Here is a 12,230-nt window from a genome sequence, read left to right on the forward strand (position 1 = left end):
TAGGCCGTGGTTTTAAGAGTGGGGAGTATTTTTATTTATTATAATGACAAAATGTGTCCTGCACCTCCAATTTATAATAACCACAGAGCCATAGTTACTGGACTATACCATCTTATAACATTTTCTTGCATTCTCTTACATTTGAATAAAGTAGGCTAATCTCTATAGGCCTGATTAGAGTATAATTTGTGTTTAATTAAAGCCTGTTTGAATGTGGTTTTCCTTTCTTTGACGATGTTGTTGCGGTGAAGCCAAAGGAGCGCACCCAGCCTCGACCAGCCCACATGGAATAACCCAGATAATCCCGTCCTCGGCCTGCTGGGAAACAGGTTGTGCTTCAGAGGTAGGCTGTGGACGAGCGTGTAAAGCTGCACATAATCTTTTGCTGCAAACTTTCGAGCCAGTGCGTTGATTTGCTGTTATTTTGTCATGGGGGAGATGAGGTCGCCGTCTCCTGTGCTTCATCTGGATCTGAACAACTTCGAGAGCACAGCGGCGGCCAGGAGCCGCTACGTCCTGACGAGCCCCCGCTCGCTGCAGTCCTGCGCCAAACTGGGAGTCAAACCTGTTGAACTTCTCATTAAATCACTAAACGAGTTCATTGCCGAAGGCCATGACAGGCCCTTTGAAACGGTGGCAGTCATGCATGAGTCCTACGAAAAGGAGCGCAGAAGGCTTTTGCAAATGTGTCGCAGGGAGAGGGAGAGGATTATCAAGACTGGAGACAGGGGGTCCGACAGTAAGAGACTGTCCACCTTAGAAACTGTACTCGAAGCAGCCAGTAGGAGCTCTGACTCCAAACTGAAGGAAGATTTTGAGACGACGTCCTTCCCAGATGTTCATCAGTGCCTGAAAGTGAAATCTCTGAGCAGATCTTCCTGTTCTGTTGTCAGTAGAGAGCCGAGCAAGAATAAGTTCTGCAGCCTGAGCCTTCAAGACTTCAGACACTCCCCAGGCGCTGCGATGCAATTGCAGCGCCTGACAAAGAAGAAGGAGATGTATATCACAGTATCAGAGAAAGACCGTAAAATAGCAGGTCTCATGCTGGTGAAGCACCAGGAGGAGCAGGCCCATCTGAAGCTGTGTCAGCAGGAGGAGCAGGAATGGCTGGAGGCACGCAGGAAGGAGGAGGCCCAGAGGGCTGAGGCAGTTAAGAAGAGGGGGAAGAAGCTGAAGCGAAGCATGCGGCGGTGGCATGAGGAGCTGGAAACCCGCAGGAGGCAGAGGGAGCTTCAGGAGAGAGAGCTGGCAGGAATACGTGAGCAGGAGGTGCTGCAGCAAGAAGACCGCTGGGGGAGGCTGGCAGAGGAGCTTAAGGCACAACGCAGAGAAAAGATAGAGGCTGCACAGAAGAAGGCGGAGCTGCGCAAACGCCACCAGGAGAGGCTGCTCAGAGACCAGGAGAAGATGGAGAGAATGAGGAGAGAGAGGGAGAACCAGCTTGCACTGGAGAGGGAGCAGAGAGCCAGAAAGAGCAAAGTGTCACACGAGAGAAGAGAGAGGAGGAAGCGGCAGCAGGAGAACAGGAGAGAGGGGCTGCGGCACATCCTGCTGAAGCAACAGGCAGTGCAGCAGGTAGAGGAAGAGGAGGCCCTGGGGAGGAGCACTCTGGAGCTTAAGCTGCACCAGTCCTGGAGGAAACACGTCCAGACTGTGGAGGCCCGGCTGAGGGAGCTGCAGGAGCGGGCAGCCCGAGAGGAGCAGCAGATCCATAAAGCCCAGCTGAAGGCCAAACTGCAGAGTCACCAGCAGCTCAGACACAAGCAGCTCCTGGTCAAGCTGAGCCAGCACCGCATGGAGAGAGCCGTCCAGTACACGTCTGTCCGGCACAGGAGCACAGCTCAGCGAGCACGCCAGCACAACCAGGAGAGGCAGCTCTGCCATCAGAGGCTGAGAGACAGGGTGCAGAGGGAGGAGGAGGCAAAGAGGATCCTCAGAGAAGAGTACATCAGCATGAAGGAGTACAGGAGGGACAGGCTGCAGAGACAGCGAGAGGAGATACAGGAGGAGGGGCACAGGGTGGCTCGGGCCTCCTTCCACATGAGGGACAAAGTGAGACAGTACACACAGCGCCGCACCTTTGACCAGATGGCTCAGGAGGCTCAGCTTATTGCCTCCATGGCTCGCATTAAACTCTGAAATAAACAATGTCCAGAGGGACATTTCTGCACATCAGTGCTTTAGTCGGCTAAAGTGTAACAGTGCAGTTCCTCCTGCTGGACTGAGTTGATCTAATCATGTTTCACTGGAAGCTTTGTATTTCAAAGCAGAACAAAATTAAACAGGGTAGAGTAGCAATAGAAGATAAACAAACAAAAAAATTATAGCTAGTCAATGATAGTCAAATTGCTGCTTTTTTATAAGTAGTGTTTTGCAAATTCCAATTTATTTTTACCTTTTATAGTTTTTTTTATTATAATATCCTCATTTGTAAAATTCATTGACTATGCATGTATTTGACAGCTCTCCAGAATGTGTGGGCAAGTGTGAATTGCCACCAAATGGCTTTGGCAGGCATTCTATTAAAAATTAATTAGCGATCACAGACGGTCTGTCTACTTCATCAACAGTTTTGTGTGGGGCAAATCAAAAGGACACTACATTAACTGGTTGTATTAGCCATCACATGACTCAAGAAGGCATTTTATTGTATGATAAATACAGAATACACTACGGAATGCACTGCAAGAGAAAAACAAAGAGTCCTCAAATGAGATTCATGACGTGTTATCCTCTAACATGCCAGTTAGTGCAAAAAACAATTATGTTAGATCCACTGGATTACCAGATTTGTGTTTTATACATTGCAGACTGATTGGCTGCCATTAATCAAAGTGTGGGGGAATATATGCACATATTAAATAGAGATCTGCTTTCCAGCAGGATATACACAGGAGCTTAAAAATATTTTAAAAATATGTGTCCTAGATCTGATGTTGTTCTAAAACAGACACAGACCATATCTGATTATTCTATTGTACCTCTGTAAATCTATCCGGTTATTTAGATGAACTTTGGCAACTGAAAACTCCATGTCCTCATTTTTTTCAGTTCCCTGATAAAAGGTAACGGAGCCAGTTTATTGAATTCACTTTTGGCAGCAAATGAAGCCCTTTTATTTGAGTGGTAACTCAACACACCAAGGACAAAAGATGCTCACTATATCTGGGCTCTAAGGGAAGTTCCAGAGACATATGATCACTCCAGGAAATGAAAGTTGCACTCCAAGCACACTCTTACCAGTCTTGTCTTCTATGGTATAAAATCATGCTCACCTGTGTACTTTACCCTTTACCCTAGTTTCATACAGCACTGTGTGGACTGAGCATGTGTTCACAGTTTGCCCTCGAGGTGCAGCATCATGCCCTGCCCACTGCACTGCTCTAGCATGTTCTCAGTCATCTATGAGCGCCAGACCCAGCAGAGGGAGTCCCGCCCCCAGAACAAAAGTGAGACTCTCCAGGAAGCCCAGGTGCTTGTGCTGCTGCACCTCAGCTCCACTGTGTTCCTGGAAAGGTGGAGGGGGCTGCTGCTGCCCCTTGCTGCTGACCTGAGGGAGAACATGCACTGTGGCCACATAGAGGAAAGTCCCAGCAGAGAAGAGCATTCCCAGTCCTGTTAAACTAAATCCTAACCCGGATGCTTCACCCTGCAGAGAGAACAGAGACACATTCCCATTTCAGATCATACCAAAGCGCCATTTCCTCACGTCTTCCACTGATTAGGGCTGGCTATTGTCACTAATTTACTAATTTAATTCAATTCCAGTTCACAAGGTCCCAGTCCAACTGAATACCAAATTTGACTTGTTTTGATTCCATTTCAGTTCAATTAGGGATTTTTCAGTTGGACTACTAAATTTTACCATAAAGGTTTTTAAATCCAAAATGCATCATAGGATCACTGGATTCAGTGGGGGAGCTCCTGCTATTGTTTGTTCATTTGTTCAAAACATGTAATATGGTCAAGTGAGTTTTTGTTGGCTAGAAATTAAGCAGATGACATCTGCTGGACAGGAGGTATGCTACAAATAACATTTAGCAAAAAGCTTCACATATCGACTGAAAAAAAAGGCATAGGATTTTAAGTATTGTTCAAATGAAGGCTGCAGTTAATTAAAAAAAAAAAAAAAACATTCCTGCCCAGCCGTAACGGGGATACAAGGGTTTTTGACTGCACTGTCACAAGATGATTGATATGTGCTTCTCACCATGTGCAATATGACGTACGTGCATATGGCAAATAGAGGTGCAACAGCTGAAAAGCACAGCAAATGTACTTGTATGCACTTCCTCCCCAGGCCTGCATGCATCAAAAAGGAGACCAAACCAAAAGCTGTAGGTGCCTATAGGAGGAAACACAGTACGATAGGATATATGTGTTGGCGCTATTACATCTTATTTGTGATCAATACTATTTCACTGTGATGTTGTCAGGGGAATCTCACCTTGTGCAGAATTACAGCAAAAAATACCATGACATGTGCTGTCTTTTCAGGAGTGGCCATAGCTGCACCCAGAGCAATGCCATCAGCTACAAGCACAACAAATATTTAATCACTGGTCACAGCAATTTACTTTTAAGTTTTTGCATTTCTTATTTTCAACCACCACATCATTGCCTTATACTTGAGGCCATGCAATAATGACAGTGGAGTAATTTAAAATGTGAACAGGATCACATGGTGAGTCATGAGAGGATGTTCAGAACAACTCCAACACTATTTAGGGCATTTTCCAAGCTTGTGGAATGATATTGCTGAGAACAAAGTCTAAACTTCCTGAAACTGTGCCCATCCAATATCTTGTGAGCCTTGAGCAAACACAAAATGTGCATGTGAGCAGGTCTTGTGTGTGTGATACTGTACAGTGTAATACCTGCAGAATGAAACTGTAGCCCAAGAGTTGTTGTGATGCTGGTGCTGTGAGGCAAATCAGTACGTGACACTGAAAAGAGACATGATGCAGACATTGCGGTGATAGGACAAAAAGATTCTTGTAGGAGAGACATTCTGCAAAACGAAGCACACATTGAGAGTTCTGCTAAAATGAAAATACTTGCAGCGCATCGAAAGGTAAGTTCCTATCTGATCCACCACAAACATGAAGGTGAACCCGACAACTAAGGCAACGCCAATGCAGACACGAGGAGGGTAGCTGGTCTCTGAGGGGGTCTCCTGCACCTCACTGACGTTTGGACTGTGACGTGCACTGGCGTTTGGACTGTGACGTGCACTGGCGTTTGAACTGGCTGGTGCTGCAGAGCAGGACGAGGCTGCAGAGACAAACAGAAAAACAACCATTTGAACAGATCCACATCAAAGACAATGAGGCACATGCATATAGGGACATAAATTAGATCACTGAGCCCCCTTTCAAAGACCCCTTTCATCCTGATGTGCTCTCAGTACACTGCAGCAGCTGTAAACACAGGCATAAATTTGTTGGGTGAGAGTGGCATGAGAGCTCTTGGTTTATTCTTTCAACACATTTACATATCACCCCATAGAAATTATGAACAAACTGGCAGATGTGGGTGGGATGTGGGTGCCAAGACTTAGCACCCACATCCCACCCACATCTTGTTTTTTGGAGTTGGGGAGCCAGGAGCTGCCCCATGCCACTCCAGCCCACCCCTCACCTCGCCAGGACTCCTCCATCATATGCACTCCCTCAGGGATGATGAGAGCCAGTGCTGTCCCGCACAGGAGTCCTGCCCCCAGGAGGGTCACAAACTTCAGCTTTACCTAAAGGACAACCAGCCACCTCAGTCATCACTGTATTTCTAATATTGTTTATTTATTTCTGGAATAAACATCCTTCCGCTCACAGTTACAGCTGGACTGATAGCTATTACAAATTTTCACGCCGACAAAGAGGAAAATGTTAGAACACCGCTCAATTGTGAGCAAGTGTGCAACACTGTGGCGTATTTCTTTAAATATGCTGCACAAAGCAGCATATTTAAAGAAAAACATGTGGAAACTGTAGATTTAAAGACATTTATATGTGATGCCATTATTCAGTGTCATCATTGCGGCACTTCAACGTTAGCCTACGTGAGATTTTTTTTTCAGGGTGCCGACTGACGTTACTGTGTGAGGAAATTGGACACAAATGAAGAAAAAAAAGGCATGACAAAAAATTAACTTACCTCTGAAAGTGGGATCCACAGTGGGATGAATCCGAAAATAAGACATCCGACAAACATCGCAACCGCGATGATAGTAATTGTACTCATCCCATCCATGATGAAGTTTTTGCTATTCTCTCTTTTCTTTTTTATGAAGCCAAGTTCCAGTTCAGGTCTGCGTCTCTCCTTTATTCAGTATCGGACCCCCAGAAAAAACAGCCCGTCAGCTCTTATGTTAATATTGTATTTAACTTCCTGGATTATCCAAGGTGAATGCCATGCTGTCTTCCCACGTCGCGCCTCTGTCTCTCTCTAGCTACTGTTGTGGAAAACAAACATCATCTCCAAGCAGCACCCAGTGTTGGACACGGAGAACTGCAGGGGCCTCAACCTGTGGCCCTCCACTCATCGACCCTAGTGGTGAGCAGGAGGTGCTACAGCAAGAAGACCGCTGGGGGAGGCTGGCAGAGGAGCTTAACGCAGAGAAAAGATAGAGGCTGCACAGAAGAAGGCGGAGCTGCGCAAACGCCACCAGGAGAGGCTGCTCAGAGACCAGGAGAAGATGGAGAGAATGAGGAGAGAGGGGGAGAACCAGCTTGCACTGGAGAGGGAGCAGAGAGCGAGAAAGAGCAAAGTGTCACACGAGAGAAGAGAGAGGAGGAGGCGGCAGCAGGAGAACAGGAGAGAGGGGCTGCGGCACATCCTGCTGAAGCAACAGGCAGTGCAGCAGGTAGAGGAAGAGGAGGCCCTGGGGAGGAGCACTCTGGAGCTTAAGCTGCACCAGTCCTGGAGGAAACACATCCAGGCTGTGGAGGCCCGGCTGAGGGAGCTGCAGGAGCGGGCAGCCCGAGAGGAGCAGCAGATCCATAAAGCCCAGCTGAAGGCCAAACTGCAGAGTCACCAGCAGCTCAGACACAAGCAGCTCCTGGTCAAGCTGAGCCAGCGCCGCATTGAGAGAGCCGTCCAGTACACGTCTGTCCGGCACAGGAGCACAGCTCAGCGAGCACGCCAGCACAACCAGGAGAGGCAGCTCTGCCATCAGAGGCTGAGAGACAGGGTGCAGAGGGAGGAGGAGGCAAAGAGGATCCTCAGAGAAGAGTACATCAGCATGAAGGAGTACAGGAGGGACAGGCTGCAGAGACAGCGAGAGGAGATACAGGAGGAGGGGCACAGGGTGGCTCGGGCCTCCTTCCACATGAGGGACAAAGTGAGACAGTACACACAGCGCCGCACCTTTGACCAGATGGCTCAGGAGGCTCAGCTTATTGCCTCCATGGCTCGCATTAAACTCTGAAATAAACAATGTCCAGAGGGACATTTCTGCACATCAGTGCTTTAGTCGGCTAAAGTGTAACAGTGCAGTTCCTCCTGCTGGACTGAGTTGATCTAATCATGTTTCACTGGAAGCTTTGTATTTCAAAGCAGAACAAAATTAAACAGGGTAGAGTAGCAATAAAGATAAACTAACAAAAAAAAAATGATAGCTAGTCAATGCACTGCAAAAACGCAAAATCTTACCAAGAATATTTGTCTTATTTCAAGTCAAAAATGTCTTATTTCTAGTCAAAATATCTCATTACACTTAAAATAAGACATGATCACCTCAGAAGTAAATTTTTTTAGACAATTTTCACTTATTTCAAGTGAAAATTCACTTGAAATAAGTGAAAATTGGCTAGAAACAAGAAACAAATTTTGCCAATGAAACAAGCAAATTTTCACTTGTTTCAAGCAAATTTTCACTTGAAACAAGAGACAATTGTCTAAAAACAAGTTACTTCTGAGGTGATCATGTCTTATTTTAAGTGTAATGAGATGTTTTGACTAGGAATAAGACATTTTTGACTTGAAATAAGACAAATAATCTTGGTAAGATTTTGAGTTTTTGCAGTGTGATAGTGAAATTGCTGCTTTTTTTATAAGTAGTGTTTTGCAAATTCCAATTTATTTTTACGTTTTATAGTTTTTTAATTATAATATCCTCATTTGTAAAATTCATTGACTATACATGTATTTGACAGCTCTCCAGAATGTGTGGGCAAGTGTGAATTGACACCAAATGGCATTGGCAGGTATTCTATTAAAAATTAATTAGCGATCAGAGACGGTCTGTCTACTTCATCAACAGTTTTGTGTGGGGCAAATCAAAAGGACACTACATTAACTGGTTGTATTAGCCATCACATGACTCAAGAAGGCATTTTATTGTATGATAAATACAGAATACACTACGGAATGCACTGCAAGAGAAAAACAAAGAGTCCTCAAATGAGATTCATGACGTGTTATCCTCTAACATGCCAGTTAGTGCAAAAAAACAATTATGTTAGATCTATTGGATTGCCAGATTTGTGTTTTATACATTGCAGACTGATTGGCTGCCATTAATCAAAGTGTGGGGGAATATATGCACATATTAAATAGGGATCTACTTTCCAGCAGGATATACACAGGAGCTTAAAAATATTTTAAAAATATGTGTCCTAGATCTGATGTTGTTCTAAAACAGACACAGACCATGTCTGCTTATTCTATTGTACCTCGTTAAATCTATCCGTTTATTTAGATGAACTTTGGCAACTGAAAACTCTATGTCCTCATTTTTTTTCAGTTCCCTGATAAAAGGTAACGGAGCCAGTTTATTGAATTCACTTTTGGCAATAACTGAAGCCCTTTTATTTGAGTGGTAACTCAACACACCAAGGACAAAAGATGCTCACTATATCTGGGCTCTAAGGGAAGTTCCAGAGACATATGATCACTCCAGGAAATGAAAGTTGCACTCCAAGCACACTCTTACCAGTCTTGTCTTCTATGGTATGAAATCATGCTCACCTGTGTACTTTACCCTTTACCCTAGTTTCATACAGCACTGTGTGGACTGAGCATGTGTTCACAGTTTGCCCTCAAGGTGCAGCATCATGCCCTGCCCACTGCACTGCTCTAGCATGTTCTCAGTCATCTATGAGCGCCAGACCCAGCAGAGGGAGTCCCGCCCCCAGAACAAAAGTGAGACTCTCCAGGAAGCCCAGGTGCTTGTGCTGCTGCACCTCAGCTCCACTGTGTTCCTGGAAAGGTGGAGGGGGCTGCTGCTGCCCCTTGCTGCTGACCTGAGGGAGAACATGCACTGTGGCCACATAGAGGAAAGTCCCAGCAGAGAAGAGCATTCCCAGTCCTGTTAAACTAAATTCTAACTCGAATGTATGACCCTGCAGAGAGAACAGAAACACATTCCCATTTCCAATAATACCAAAGCGCCATTTCCTCACATCTTCCACTGATTAGGGCTGGCTATTGTCACCAATTTACTAATTTAATTCAATTCCAGTTCACAAGGTCCCAGTCCAACTGAATACCAAATTTGACTTGTTTTGATTCCATTTCAGTTCAATTAGGGATTTTTCAGTTGGACTACTAAATTTTACCATAAAGGTTTTTAAATCCAAAATGCATCATAGGATCACTGGATTCAGTGGGGGAGCTCCTGCTATTGTTTGTTCATTTGTTCAAAACATGTAATATGGTCAAGTGAGTTTTTGTTGGTTAGAAATTAAGCAGATGACATCTGCTGGACAGGAGGTGTGCTACAAATAACATTTAGCAAAAAGCTTCACATATCGACTGAAAAAAAAGGCATAGGATTTTAAGTATTGTTCAAATGAAGGCTGCAGTAATTAAAAAAACAAACAAACAAAAAAAAAACATTCCTGCCCAGCCGTAACAGGGATACAAGGGGTTTTGACTGCACTGTCACAAGATGACTGATTTGTGCTTCTCACCATGTGCAATATGACGTACGTGCATATGGCAAATAGAGGTGCAACAGCTGAAAAGCACAGTAGATGTACTTGTATGTCTTTCCTCCCCAGGCCTGCATGCATCAAAAAGGAGACCAAGGCAAAAGCTGTAGGTGCCTATAGGAGGAAACACAGTACGATAGGATATATGTGTTGGCGCTATTACATCTTATTTGTGATCAATACTATTTCACTGTGATGTTGTCAGGGGAATCTCACCTTGTGCAGAATTACAGCAAAAAATACTATGACCTTCACTGTCTCCTCAGCAGAGAACATAGCTGCACCCAGAGCAATGCCATCAGCTACAAGCACGACAAATATTTAATCACTGGTCAAAGCAATGTGTATTTTTTTATTTTCAAAGAAAGAGTCAAAGTAAAAAATTTCACGAAACTGTGCCCATCCAATATCTTGTGAGCCTTGAGCAAACACAAAATGTGCATGTGAGCAGTTCTTGTGTGTGATACTGTACAGTACCTGCAGAATGAAACTGTAGCCCAAGAGTTGTTTTGATGCTGGTGCTGTGAGGCAAATCAGTACGTGACACTGAAAAGAGACATGATGCAGACATTGCGGTGATAGGACAAAAAGATTCTTGTAGGAGAGACATTCTGCAAAACGAAGCACACATTGAGAGTTCTGCTAAAATGAAAATACTTGCAGCGCATCGAAAGGTAAGTTCCTATCTGATCCACCACAAACATGAAGGTGAACCCGACAACTAAGGCAACGCCAATGCAGACACGAGGAGGGTAGCAAGTCTCTGAGGGGGTCTCCTGCACCTCACTGACGTTTGGACTGTGACGTGCACTGGCGTTTGGACTGTGAGGTGCACTGGCGTTTGGACTGTGAGGTGCACTGGCGTTTGGACTGTGACGTGCACTGGTGTTTGAACTGGCTGATGCTGCAGAGCAGGACGAGGCTGCAGAGACAAACAGAAAAACAACCATTTGAACAGATCCACATCAAAGACAATGAGGCACATGCATATAGGGACATAAATTAGATCACTGAGCCCCCTTTCAAAGCCCCCTTTCATCCTGATGTGCTCTCAGTACACTGCAGCAGCTGTAAAAAATTTGTTGGGTGAGAGTGGCATGGGAGCTCTTGGTTTATTCTTTCAACACATTTACATATCACCCAACAGAAATTATGAACAAACTGACAGGATGTGGGTGGGATGTGGGTGCTAAGGCTGCTAAGACTTAGCTCCCACATCACACCCACATCTTGTTGTTTGGAGTTGGGGAGCCAGGAGCTGCCCCATGCCACTCCAGCCCACCCCTCACCTCGCCAGGACTCCTCCATCATATCCACTCCCTCAGGGATGATGAGAGCCAGTGCTGTCCCGCACAGGAGTCCTGCCCCCAGGAGGGTCACAAACTTCAGCTTTACCTAAAGGACAACCAGCCACCTCAGTCATCACTGTATTTCTAATATTGTTTATTTATTTCTGGAATAAACATCCTTCCGCTCACAGTTACAGCTGGACTGATATTACAAATTTACACGCCAACAAAAAAACAGAAACAGTGTTACTACACAGTGTGCTGTGCGACACTGTAGCGAATATCGGTGCACAGAGCAGCACCTTTAAAGAAAAATAAATGGAAACTATAGATTTAAATACATTTACATGTGCAGTGTTAAGTGATTTTTTTTTTTACTGCAAGTGTGCCGGCTGACGTTACTGTGTGAGGAAATTGGAAACAAATGAAGAAAGAAAAAAGCATGAAAAAAAAAAACATTGACTTAGGCTACCTCTGAAAGTGGGATCCACAGTGGGATGAATCCGAAAATAAGACATCCGACAAATATCGCAACCGCGATGATAGTAATAGTAATCCTTCAGTCCATGATGGAGCTTTTGCTCTTCTTTTTCTTTTTTTTTATGTAGACAAGTTTCAGTTCAGGTCTGCGTCTGTCCTGCTGCTTTACTCAGTATCGGGTACCCAGGAAAAAAACAAAGTACAAACAAACAAACAAAAGCCCGTCCGCTCTTATGGTATTATTCTATTTAACTTGCTGGATTTTAAGAGGTGAATGCCATGCTGTCCTCCCACGTCGCGCCTCTGTCTCTCTCTTCTGTTCGGGAAAACAAACATCATCTCCAAGCAGCACCCAGTGTTGGACACTGAGAACTGCAGGGGCCTCAACCTGTGGCCCTCCACTCATCGACCCTAGGGACCTACCTTTCCGATTTAAACGGGTCCCTCTAGTAAAATGTTAAACAGCTTGATTTCTTCTTTTATATGGCAATCAGGGAAGGATACAGAGATGTGTATTCTGCAAACAATC

The 12,230-nt window shown here is 44.9% G+C and overlaps 3 protein-coding genes across 5 annotated transcripts; 1 reads left to right on the forward strand and 2 right to left on the reverse strand.

The window, feature by feature from the left end:
* Positions 1-285: 285 nt before the first annotated feature.
* On the forward strand, positions 286-7,614 carry LOC115372540 (coiled-coil domain-containing protein 177). 2 transcript variants are annotated; one of them, XM_030070531.1, is made up of 2 exons: positions 286-1,335; positions 6,623-7,614. In XM_030070531.1, the coding sequence occupies exons 1-2, from the start codon at positions 430-432 to the stop codon at positions 7,424-7,426; spliced, it is 1,710 nt and encodes a 569-aa protein (XP_029926391.1). In that variant the 5' UTR covers positions 286-429; the 3' UTR covers positions 7,427-7,614. The 2 variants fall into 2 exon arrangements, with proteins under 2 accessions (XP_029926391.1, XP_029926390.1); XM_030070530.1 differs by lacking the exon at positions 6,623-7,614 and having other exon boundaries at positions 286-2,543.
* LOC115372543 (zinc transporter ZIP9-like) lies at positions 2,600-6,383 on the reverse strand. 2 transcript variants are annotated; one of them, XM_030070536.1, is made up of 7 exons: positions 6,154-6,383; positions 5,641-5,746; positions 5,062-5,256; positions 4,878-4,946; positions 4,448-4,533; positions 4,211-4,345; positions 2,600-3,649 (listed from the first exon to the last, which is right to left on the reverse strand). In XM_030070536.1, the coding sequence occupies exons 1-7, from the start codon at positions 6,247-6,249 to the stop codon at positions 3,395-3,397; spliced, it is 942 nt and encodes a 313-aa protein (XP_029926396.1). In that variant the 5' UTR covers positions 6,250-6,383; the 3' UTR covers positions 2,600-3,394. The 2 variants fall into 2 exon arrangements, with proteins under 2 accessions (XP_029926396.1, XP_029926394.1); XM_030070534.1 differs by having other exon boundaries at positions 5,062-5,274.
* Positions 7,615-8,967: 1,353 nt separating the features above from the next.
* On the reverse strand, positions 8,968-11,789 carry LOC115372955 (zinc transporter ZIP9-like). Its single transcript, XM_030071124.1, is given in 7 exon segments — positions 8,968-9,322; positions 9,881-10,046; positions 10,149-10,234; positions 10,410-10,478; positions 10,594-10,854; positions 11,222-11,327; positions 11,694-11,789. Coding segments are annotated over 7 exon segments (1,020 nt in total). The 3' UTR covers positions 8,968-9,086.
* Between the last annotated feature and the right edge of the window lie 441 nt (positions 11,790-12,230).

Source organism: Myripristis murdjan, chromosome 15 (assembly GCF_902150065.1).
Source record: "Myripristis murdjan chromosome 15, fMyrMur1.1, whole genome shotgun sequence".
NCBI lineage: Eukaryota > Metazoa > Chordata > Actinopteri > Holocentriformes > Holocentridae > Myripristis > Myripristis murdjan.